Source organism: Cavia porcellus, unplaced genomic scaffold (assembly GCF_034190915.1).
Source record: "Cavia porcellus strain 051 isolate PalLab524CR breed Dunkin Hartley unplaced genomic scaffold, mCavPor4.1 scaffold_14, whole genome shotgun sequence".
Lineage (NCBI taxonomy): Eukaryota > Metazoa > Chordata > Mammalia > Rodentia > Caviidae > Cavia > Cavia porcellus.
This window is the reverse complement of record NW_026947497.1, coordinates 20311406-20322732: the sequence shown is the minus strand read 5'-3', so window position 1 is coordinate 20322732 and position 11327 is coordinate 20311406. Positions and strand designations below refer to the sequence as shown.

The window sequence follows — 11327 nt, the reverse complement described above, 5'->3', positions numbered from 1 at the left end:
CTGCCTCCTTCTGGCCACAGGTGAAGCTAGTGACACTGTGGTACTCACAGGGCAAGATAAGAACTGCCGAGGATGACAAAGATCTTCAGAGCAATGTGGCAGCAGTAGTGAAAAGTTTTATGTGAGGAGGCTACACTTTCCTTACTGCCCTTTATCTCATCCTTGCCAGAATGCTTGGCTCCCTTTTTACAAGCCTTCCCTGCCGAGGCACTTATCCAGCACATCCAGCCATAATCCCCTCACCACCTTCCTGATTGTGAACATCCAGCCATAATCCCCTCACCACTTTCCTCATTGTGAATGTGAGCAGTAAATACCCAGGTTCTGGCTGACGTGACCTTGTGTTCCTTGTGAATAACGGCACTCCAGATCTCCACTGCATCACCATTTTGTCTCTTGCTTTCTTTTCATTATGCACCATAACACTTTGCAGGAAGTTGGGGACTCACTGCAGGGGTCCCTGATAATTGGGTATGCCAAGAATGTAAGAAGAACTTGATAAACCTTTATCTATGTCCCCAATGCTTGTGTTTATACTAAGTCACCTTGAAGCATGTGATGACAGCTCCTGTTGGATAAAGAAGCAGGATTGTTTGGGCTTATTAAAAAGCAGTGACTAGCCCAAGCTCAGGGTTCCTCTCCAACAACATAATCCACTTGTGTAGGTTCTCACTGACACTCAGTGTTGTGCCTGTAGAGCACAGACAAACAGGGAAACTGACATAGCTTTTGACACAGCTTTTGCTCTTTAGTAGTAAAAGGCATCTGCTTCTCTCTTAGGTGTCCTTCATAGAATCCCACAAAATAGCAACAGACTGATTTGTTAGTTCACAAGTAAGGTAAATTCTCAGACCCTGCACAGCTATTGACAGAAATTAATTATTTTCTTCTTGCTAAGTAGCTAGCATTCTGGGCACTGTAACTTTACTATCAATAAATTTATTATAGTATGATCTATTACAAAAGATTGTTTTCCAAAGACTTAGTCAATAACATTACAAAAACAAGCAACCCTCTAATTTCTGTGAATTTATCTGTGTATGTCCAAGCCCAGTAATAATTTCAGTGTCTGTTTGCAGCACTAAGAGTACTAAATCCAGTGCTCGGCGCCATGCCTCGATCTTTGGTGTGACAACATCATAAACTCTTGGAATTTGCTCTGGTTTATTTGAAATGCCCAAGTTAAAAATTCCACTATTTAGTTTATTGTATTCTTTCAAGATATAAGCTGATGGGCAGCCAGAGTCTACCGCATTTTGTACATGATGCTGAACGAATGTGCTGGCTTCCAATTCTGATGAGTAAGTGGCGGTGTTACATAGAAGAGCTGAGAGGTATCTGTGCCATCCATCTGCCAGGCACTTAAGCACAGTTGGTCTGTAACTTGCCAGAGATGAGGCAAGCCAAGAGGAAGTGTCATGAAGCCGCCCCAAACAGGCGTGATCTCCTTTTTGTAGAGGCTGCTCAGCAAGAATGTGGAGATGGCTAAGACACAAAAATTCAACTGCGCTGCCTCCAAGGAAGACCTTCTCCTCTTTTAGAGCATGATGTACACGATATGCACAGGTCCAGAACCTGTCTTCTTTGGTTTGCATCTGCGCCCTGACTGGGCTAGTGAGCACTGCTGTAATCATACTAATTCCTTCTGTTTTTAATAAGATTGCCATTCTGTTGCTTCTATCTAAATCATCCAAGGGGTTTCTCCAGAAGGTCACAGATACCCCACTGCCCACACAGTCTTCATTCACTTGTGTGATATAGGCCACCTGCACTGCTCCTGTAGCCTCTGCAAAAGTCTGCATCACACGGCCATTCACTGACCCAATGATCAGCTGGTTTCTGTGCCTGCACTTTTCAATTAAGTGTTCAGATACATTTCCTTCTACCAAGATGAGATTCACACTGAACTTGATTAATAGCTGTAGGACATGATTTGCCCACAGTTCTTCTGAGCTGTCTTCTTGAAGCTTGACGCCATCTAGCACCGTTTTAATATGTGTAGACTTATTAAATCCCAGGTGGCGATAACTCTCTGTGAGGTCACCCTCAATGAGAACTACCCGGATAGGCCGATTTTGCAATTCCTGGATCATAGCAGCACTAGATATTGATACTAGAGTGATATATCCCGGACAAACACAAGAAAAGGTTTCAGGTAAGCCTGGTAGACAGAAAGTGAAGAGTCTTGAAATGTCAAACATAAATGGCGCTGCACGGCTGCCTGGTTGCATACACGCATTCTGATACTGCAGCCGTACTGCTGCTTCTACGAGTTGCATGCTGCTCCCGTCTCCGTGACTCAAGCCCACTGCCAACTCAACCAAATCACGACATCCGTAAGTTTGGAAAGTAGCAGCACCACACTGTTCCAGAAATCTATTTGGTGTGCATATCCCTTGATTATTATCTGTCCTTTTAAAATGCCTACTGTGGATGAGTACTGATTTTCTGAAGCAGGTATCTGTATGCAGATTTTTCAGAGTTTGTGATGTGTTTTTACCTGCTTCAACTGTAGCCTGAGGTTTGAAGAATTTAGGTGATTTACCAGGTTTCTCAGAAAGACTGTAAGTGGCTAACTGAGGTACATCATCTTTGAGATCCTGTTTTTCCGGTACTGAAATAGCCTCTGAAAGGTCTTGTAGCAAAGAACTGCCACTAACTGTTTCGAGTCCAGAAACTGCCTCTGTGCTGTCCATATGGTCAAATATATTGTGGACCGGTACCTGAAGGGAAACTACCTCCTCACTACAAGAGTTCAAGCCTTCCGACATGACTGACACTATGATAGGAATGGGGACACCCAGATGGAGACATTCTTCAACAGCTCTGCTCCACGCACCAGCAAGAAATAAAAGAGTGGTGGCTCCAGTTCTGTATGTGTCATTCTGTGCTTGAACTGCTTCATTGAGAAGCTGGCCCACAGCACTGGTCGTATCTAAACTTTCAAGAAGCCTTACTGTTGAACTGACCAATACACTTTTGTGACATCCTTCATCAGTAATAAATTTTGATGATTTTACTGGACCTAAGAATGCTCTGCCTGTTTCTGCAAATGAAGAAAGCTGTTGAAGTCCCACATGCCTTCTTTTGTTTATGATCCTGCAGGCCATCACGGTGAGACATCACCTGAAAAGAAAATAAAAACATGGAACTTTATTCCAGTGTGATTCATGTTGTACATGCTATATACAAGGAAAAAAAAGATACAGTCCCTGTCTTTGAAGTGGGGTCAGTTGCAAGGATGTAGTATATTGTTGATGGTACGGGAGCAGAGCATGGAGGATGACCACTTCATCCAAAAGGGGAAACGAAGCATACTGGCAACAGGGGATGTTTCCAAAAGAAGGCAGTCCCTGGAGTGAGTCTTGAAGGATAACTTGAAAGCATTAGCAAGTTGAAGGAGATGGTAGTAAAAAATACAGTATCTTGGGGGTAATACATTTTGAGGGCTCACTGTATATGAGGCACTTTACATGAGTTATATAATGCAGCCTTCAAAACAATGATAAGGTAGGTACTATAAGTAGCCTATTTTAGTGATACAGAATGGTGCACAACAGATAACATATTACAGAGTTTCACAGCTAGTAAGTAAAAGGGGATTGACTCCAACTAAGGTTTGTCAGAGTCTAAAGTCTGTGCTATTATTAAGTACCACACCGTAGTTACCTCCTGGTTGCCCTTCTATACAGTATGACAGTATTTTCTTCTTTCATCTTTAGAACCTTCTTCATGTCCCTCTTTCAAAACCTCTGCTTTCTTCTAAGCCTTGTTTATATTCTGCTTATGGGCAACTGTCTATGCTATGCATAATACAAGATATAATTATGTGAGTGGGAAAGAATTTAGAACAAAAGGAAAAGTATCATGAGCTATTTCAGATGTAAACTGTATTGAATTTACATGGAAAAAGATTTCCCAGACAAAGAAGGCATGAAGTTAAACAAAACTAATGTAAAAAGACTCATAAGTTGATATCCAAATAAATATTCAAAAGAGATCTGTTTCAGCATTTGAAGCAGCTACTCCAAGTTTGAGTAATAATTAAAAAATAAAGCCTTAGCATTCCAAACTTTGGAAGTGCTCCTAATTTTGAAGAGGTTGCAGTGAGCTACAATGAACACAAAATAAAAACTGAAAACAATTTTTCATCTTCTAAGAGGCTGAGTATAAAAGACCAAAACAGTGAAGGTGATGGTGAAATGGATAATTTCAAAGATGGTAAGTGCTTCTGGCAACTGTGCCTGACAATGCACTGACGCACTCTCATCCCTGTCCTGCTATGCATCAACACCAACGTCTCCACAAATGGTTATGTTTTCACTGCTTGATGTTTCACTAGCTTAATGTTGCTTTAACATTCTAAGTGTGTAACAGAAGAGCAGACTCAAACTATTTAATTAGGAATTTGACATGAGAAGAAGTGTTCTTTTCATAATTCCATGTCTAGCCTTGTCTAGGTACTGAGTTTAGAATGTCAATACATGCTTTTTAGGAGCTGCATAAAAAAATCAGTATTTTCTGATGAGCACGATTAGCCCTTTCATCATCACACTCAACAAGCTTGCTCATCTTCAGTTTATTCCAAACACAGTAGCGTAAGCCACCCCACTGTTTAAAACAACTCTGAAGTCTCCTTTCTCTGACACAGAAGTCCCTTTAAAAAATTAACTCAGATCCCTTCATTGCAATGCTCAAAATCTTGCAGAACCTTGCCAATTCACTCCGAGTGAAAAGCCATAGTTTCTACCATGCTCCCCAACACACCTCCCCTGCTCCCACACTTCACTTTCCCCTCCTTTCCATTCCTGGGACACACGAGGGATGTCCCCTACACTAGTGTTCCCAGTTTAGTGGTTCTCTCTCCCTGGAATGCTCTTCTCCAAGAAACATACTGCCTTACCTCCTTCCAACATTTTCTCAAATCTCCTTTTTAATGAAGGCTACCCTGCCTATCCTACTAATATTACAAACGCTTCTTTTTTTCTGTAAAGCTTATTACCTTATAAAATAGTGTATAGTTCATGTATTATTTTTGGATTATCACTGTGTTGGCATGCTATTTTCACTTGAGTAATCTTGGTCATTTTGGTACCCAAGTACCTAGAAGAATAGTGCCTGACACATTTTTTTTTTTTGGTACTGGGTATCAAACTCAGGACTTCATGCTTGCCAGGCAGTGCTATGCTATTGAGCTATATACCTGACCCCTGACACAGTTTTGGAAGCACTCAATAAATATTTGGTAAGTGAATATATGTGCTTTTCACCATACTCGCTATTCTAAACTTGATTTAAAAAATAGGAAGAAGAGAAGACAGATGCCACTAATAGTATTCCTTCAGCATAAATCTAAGTCTCTGCTCCCCGTGGAATTGACATGATTCTTATTAGGCACTTGCCTTAGTTGAAGCTCTATAACTGCTTCTAAAGAGGGTTGCTCCTCCATGTGGTTGTCAGAATTATCTCTGAAAGAGCAAAATAAATGTAAGAAGACACTGCTAAAAATATTTATTTCAGACAACGAAGTCTTTACTTCTTATTTTAATCTAGGTGTTTTATAACTTAACCTCAACCTTATTTATCAGACTCCTCTTGCACTTTTTCTTTAAAAGTCTATAAACTTTTCCACAGAATGTATCATTTATTTTCACTCTGAACACGTTATCTCTGATTTGAACATCTTAGTTTCTCTTCACCTCCTTGAAAGCTACATCTATCACAACCTAAGGCAAATACTACAAGATTGACATAGCTTTCTCCAAGGCCTCAGGGACTAGTCTTTCCTTTCTACGCTGCCAAAGCAGTAGCCACCTGTATTTAAAACACTATGTTTGGGCTGAGGATTTAGCTCAGTGGTATAAGCACCTGCCTTGCAAGCAGGCAGTCGTGAGTTCGATCCCTGGTACCAATAAAAAGGAAAAAGACAATAAAATAAAAACACTATGTTTGTGTATGTTTCCCCCACTAATCTGTGGATTCCTGTGTTTTACTAATCTTTTATATTCTAAGTCTACCCCAACTCCCTCAGACTCATCTAGTTGTTAGCATAGACATGTAGAAAGCATCTAATGGATTTGGTACATTTGAGAATAACTATGGGTTTAATATTTTTCTAGATTTTTGTTAAAATTCTAATATACAATCAGATCAGTATATGCTACTTTTCGAGACTGAGTACATCTTTAAAAAATTGGAATCTGAGCCTATCATTAAAAATATTACTGGAATATCCTAAATATGAGAGTTTAAATATAGACGTAAAGACAGGCTAACACAACTTGCCTATTACTTGCCTCTAGATCAAACTAGCTCTAAGAAACTTTAGACACTGGAATTAACTTGGGTGTGTACTTGGTCAAGATGCATTTCTAGGTCTTAGAAATGCTTTCGAATTAACATTAAAGATGAAGGACATGAACTAGAAACTGAACAACAGCAAGTTTCTAGGTGAGATAAAACCATTAGACTTAAGTGACTTTTAACGCTTTTAATTTTACTTAATTCACAAATATCTTGAATTTATATAATTTTACTTTTCACTGAGAAATTACTTTTAATGTCAAGAAAATGCTATACATTTCCCAAAGCTTAATGGTTGCAGTGTTTGGGTATCTGTCTGAGATGTAACTGAACAAGAAAGATTAATAGCTTTGGAAAATGAGTCATGATTGATTTACTAATGTATAAAGAATGATTTGGGAGACTGCTTCAGGAATGTGCGTGGCACATTTTTTCTGCTCTATCTTCAAGGAGATTGAGACAAAGGAAAGAAAGACTAGGCAAAGTCAATATTCTTCCTGAACCCACTGTTGGAGAATCCGGTATAATCTTTAGAAAATAAAGTATTTACTCTAGAAAAGGATTACAGGAAGCATAAAAGGGGTCCGAATATACAAGCAATCAAAGGTTGGGAGTTTTAAGATCCTATCACCTCTTCATTCCTACCCCCTACGAAAATCACGTGTAAAGAGTCTCTCCCTAGAGAGAAGCAAAACTGCCCACTTCCTTTCCCCCATTCCCACTCTTGGGATGCCCGATGCCTCGCCTACACTGAAATTTTGATGCCTACGATGACAGAATCCCTGCCAGTCCACGTAGGAGAGGGGCGGATAAAGGCCCAGGCACCGTGGGATCCGTGGAATGTCTAACCACGCGGAGAGGACAGTCCTTTCCCTCTGCAGTGCTCCCCTCCGGATGCTGAACCAATTCATCGCAGGCCACCAGACTCTAGATTCTCATCCTTTCCAGAACGGAAGGGGTCAGAAAAGCAAGCCAGGTCTCCCTGCGTCTTCGCCAGGGTTAGCAGTCTGGGGAAGAAACTCGCCACTAACCTCACGGCTTTTCCCCCTGCCAGCGTGGGGCTAGAGTCTCTGGGTTCCCACCGCAGGGGGCGGATCTGGCTGGAAGCCGGACGCGACACTCAGGGAAACCGCGTCCTCTTCAGCGTCAGCCGCTGGACCCGCTAGAGGAGAGCAGTTCTGTGGTTTGAGAAATCTAGCCCCAGAGGAAATTTCCGCTTGGCGGTGGGCGGAGAAAGGGGAAGCACAAAGCTATTGGTAGAGAGTAGAAGAGGGCGTGCCTCAAGCGCCGTATTGTTTGACTATTGGATAGAATGACCGTCAATTAATAGCGCTCGGAGGGCGGGAATTGTGACGCTGGGAGCGCTGCCTTAGCAACTGTTTCCTAGCTACAACGGCAGTTGGTCTGTGCAGCCGACGGGTGAAGCCGGAGTCCTCGGCTTGAGGGCGCTAGTTGGGGATATGGTGAGTGTGATGCTGTGATCTCCTGAGAGTGGGGCTGGTAAAGGAAGGGATTTATTTATTTATTTATTTATTTTTAGTTTAAATGTATCATTTCACGATCCTCGAGTGCCGTGAGTAAGCCAAATAGGAGCGTACTGTCCGTGACTCTAGGAATAGATGAGCGGGTATCCAATTAATTCCCCCCTCCACTTCAACCTTAACAACTGCAGATGCCAACAGTCTACAGTTAGCAGCGTATTAGAAACAAAACAGATCCTTAGGTAGGAAGGAATTGAGTGCAGAGAATAAATGTTCAAAGCTGTCGGAGGGCTCAGGGAGCGGACTGGCGGCCCCTACCTGGCAGGGGAACTACTGAATTCTAGGTTGGCTAGTTGAGGATTCAGAAGCTGCCTTTGAAAAACTATGAAGACCACAGAGGTGTTACTGATGGTCCGGAAATCCCGAATCCACGGCTACCGTGGCCAGCGCTTAACACACTTGATGCTGGCGGCTCGGATCCCCAGCATCGTGGAGTCCAGGTGCTGCTTGCGCTGCCACTGGTCATTCACCCAGAGCTGCAGACTCAGTACCAAAACAAGGCTGCAGAGGACCCAAGGAGTAACTGTGACCTGGCTCACTGGCAGGAACCAGCAGAGAGACGACTCCACCTTCTACGTATTAGGTGGCCCAACATTCTTGTATAAATCTTTGAAGTCGTTTTTTACTAGAAAACGTGGCTTTTAACTTTCCCCACCTCTGTCATACAGTATAGTGTGGCAGAATAAAATGGGAAAGGATACTGTGTTCCAATCAAGCATCATCCCAAATAAATTTTATTGTGAAACATATACGTATTTATAAAAATATATATATATTCCTCAAATGAATACTTTTCAGATATACCATGTAAGGCTAACTGTATTTTTACATGACACTAAACACATTGTCCTTTCTTTCAAGAGGCACTATTTTTGTTTGTTTGCTGTTCTTGTTTTTTGAGGCAAAGTCTCACTGTGTAGTTCAGGCTGGTCTTGAACTTACTATGTAACCTCAGGCTCACGGTGAGCATCCTGCCTTAGCCTCTTGCTTGCTGAGATTATAGGCATGAGCCACCAGCCCTGGATTCCAAAAAGCTCTAATTTTAAGGAAAGATCTAAGTGGGGGGAAGCATACACACACACAAAGCCATACCAATAATTAAAATCACAAATGTTAGCAAGGAGAAAAAGAGGAAACCATTTGGGTCATTGTATAGTAGGAAATAAGACAGGCTTATATATGTCCATTTATGAGATTTAATTGATTCATCATCAATTATTCTGTTTATATAGTTCACCTTTCACTCACATATATATTTCTTACAGGCATCCAACTACGATACAAGTTTAGAGCAATGGAAGAAAAAAGCAGAAAAAATTGAATTGAATGAAACTCAAAAGCAAGAAATTAAAGAGGCTTTTGACTTGTTTGATGTAAATGGATCTGGAACCATACAAGTGAAAGAATTGAAGGTTCTGAAATTATTTCTAATTCTTACACTAAAAGCCTTATCATTTATTTATAGAAATCTTTAAACCTTCATTTAGTAGTAGTTTTTGGAAAACCTGATATAAAATCTCTTCAGAACATGCATCTGCCCTGCATTAGCAAATCTTGTTAAACATTTTGTGTTCTATAGATCAGTGGAACAGAACCCAGGGGGTGGCAACGTAGGGTCAGAACCTGAGCCTGCTGATCTAATTTCCTACGTTTATGCTCAGTTCATGTTAACAAAAGAGAGTTAAAAAGGAGAGAAAAAGAGAGATAGACACTCAGAGACAGAGAGACAGAGAGGAAGGGAGAGGGAGACCATTAGTAACCATCGTAAAGCTCAGAATAAAATTATAGCAAATAAAGATTATTTCTTTCATATTTCAGATCGCAATGGAGGCCTTAGGATTTGAGCCAAAGAAAGAAGAAGTTGAACAGATGATAGCTGAAATCGACCAAGAAGGAGTTGGCATGATTAGTTTTGAAAACTTTTTTGCCATTATGAGTGTAAAAATGGTAATCATGATTTTCATTTTCAAAGAGATGTAAGCAATAGCTTTCTAGATTTTGGGGCTGGAGTGATCAGAGGTTTCAGAGAACTGGAGCTAGGATTTTAAAGATGGGTAGGATTTAGATAAGAATAGCAAGATTAAGGAGGTTTCTTGAGACGGTAATAAAAGACTGCGTGATGTGGCGAAGAGGTTCTTTTCAGGAAATAATGATACTGTAGCATGTGGCAGGAAAAACAAAATCTAATCTCGATTTTAAAGCCTCAAATTTGTAAACACATAGTGAACAACTATTTTTTTGACAGTCCTTGAGAGAGGCAGTTTCTTGCAGTTTATAGTTTTGGGTAAGCATCTGCATTGCTAGGTGTACTTTATTTTGTGAGGTTTCCAGCTTCAACACATACACTGAAGTACCTTGATGGTAGATGTGAGCACCTTGGAAAAGCTGTCAAAAGTCCTGGTACTTTGCAGATCAAGAAGTGAAAGATCTACTAAGTCCAACTGGATGAGTAAATAGAAAACTAATTATAGCTGTATCTTTTCCTAAAAGAGTGAACAAGATGAAAAAGAAGAAATATTGAAGGCTTTCAAATTATTTGATGATGATAATACTGGGAGCATTACACTAAATAATATAAAGAGGGTTGCCAAAGAACTAGGGGAAAATTTAACAGACAATGAACTCCAGGTAAATCTTGACTATTTTTTATCATAATTTATGCATAATTGTATATGGCAATTTGTATATTAAACTGTATTCTAGAGCTGTGATTTTTTTTACTGAAAATAAAATTTGAATAATATTTGAGATGGTAGGATTACTTACTTACTCACTTTTAATAGTTCCCATGTATAATTTTACATTTTGTTTTACAGGAAATGCTCAGTGAAGCTGATTTTGATGGAGATGGAGCAATAAATGAGGAAGAGTTTTTGAGAATAATGAAAAAGACCACTCTTTACTAATAGTTTTCTGAGCCTTCTGGAATGCTGCCCATGCATTTATATTCATTATACAGCCCAATAATACAGTGTCTGAGCATATTTATTTTCAATTGTTTTTATTTGTGTCCACAAATTGGTCTCTTGATGTCTAATCCACTAAAGTTGCATTTATCTATTAGATTGTTGAATCTGCAGCACTGACAAAGAAAGCAATGATTTCTTTAACCCATGAATCCATGAATAGTATTAAAAGCCCCTGTGTTCCAAACAATTAAGATCTTTTTTAAGTTTAATGAAGTTGGTACCACATTCAAGTTGAATTTGGGAAATGATTCATTGCTGTCTCTAATATTTTTGTGCAACTCTAAAAAAAGTTGACCAACATTTGCTTTATAGCCAAAATTTCAAATATGTAAAGTATTAATTGAAACTAGAAACATTATTTGCAAACCTTACTGCAATGATTTGAATAAACGCCTGCTAAACGTCAGGTGTTGCCAACGCCACGTTAGTAAGAAGTGAGGCCTTAGAGAGGTGGTGAGGCTGTGCACGTCTCCTTCCTCAGCAGGATTAGAGCCCTTTTAAAGGAAGCTTCACG

General features: G+C 40.2%; 2 protein-coding genes across 2 annotated transcripts; one reads left to right on the top strand and one right to left on the bottom strand.

The window, feature by feature from the left end:
- Window positions 1-923: 923 nt before the first annotated feature.
- Bbs12 (Bardet-Biedl syndrome 12) lies at window positions 924-7532 on the bottom strand. Its single transcript, XM_003477069.4, has 2 exons — window positions 7335-7532; window positions 924-3126 (listed from the first exon to the last, which is right to left on the bottom strand). The coding sequence occupies exon 2, from the start codon at window positions 3108-3110 to the stop codon at window positions 996-998; it is 2115 nt and encodes a 704-aa protein (XP_003477117.2). The 5' UTR covers window positions 3111-3126; window positions 7335-7532; the 3' UTR covers window positions 924-995.
- A 119-nt stretch (window positions 7533-7651) lies between these two features.
- On the top strand, window positions 7652-10828 carry LOC100720908 (centrin-4-like). The gene is made up of 5 exons (XM_003476775.5): window positions 7652-7766; window positions 9110-9256; window positions 9663-9791; window positions 10335-10472; window positions 10661-10828. Exons 1-5 carry the CDS (start codon window positions 7764-7766, stop codon window positions 10748-10750), a joined length of 507 nt encoding a protein of 168 aa, XP_003476823.2. The 5' UTR covers window positions 7652-7763; the 3' UTR covers window positions 10751-10828.
- Window positions 10829-11327: the final 499 nt, after the last annotated feature.

Excerpts from the sequence above, each read along its gene's own strand:
- LOC100720908 (XM_003476775.5), top strand. Across the intron at positions 9,792-10,334 it reads CCATTATGAGTGTAAAAATG|AGTGAACAAGATGAAAAAGA; the intron begins GTAATCATGATT and ends TTTTCCTAAAAG. Across the intron at positions 10,473-10,660 it reads TAACAGACAATGAACTCCAG|GAAATGCTCAGTGAAGCTGA; the intron begins GTAAATCTTGAC and ends TTTGTTTTACAG.
- Bbs12 (XM_003477069.4), bottom strand. The coding sequence starts at position 3,110 with ATGGCCTGCAGGATCATAAACAAAAGAAGGCATGTGGGACTTCAACAG.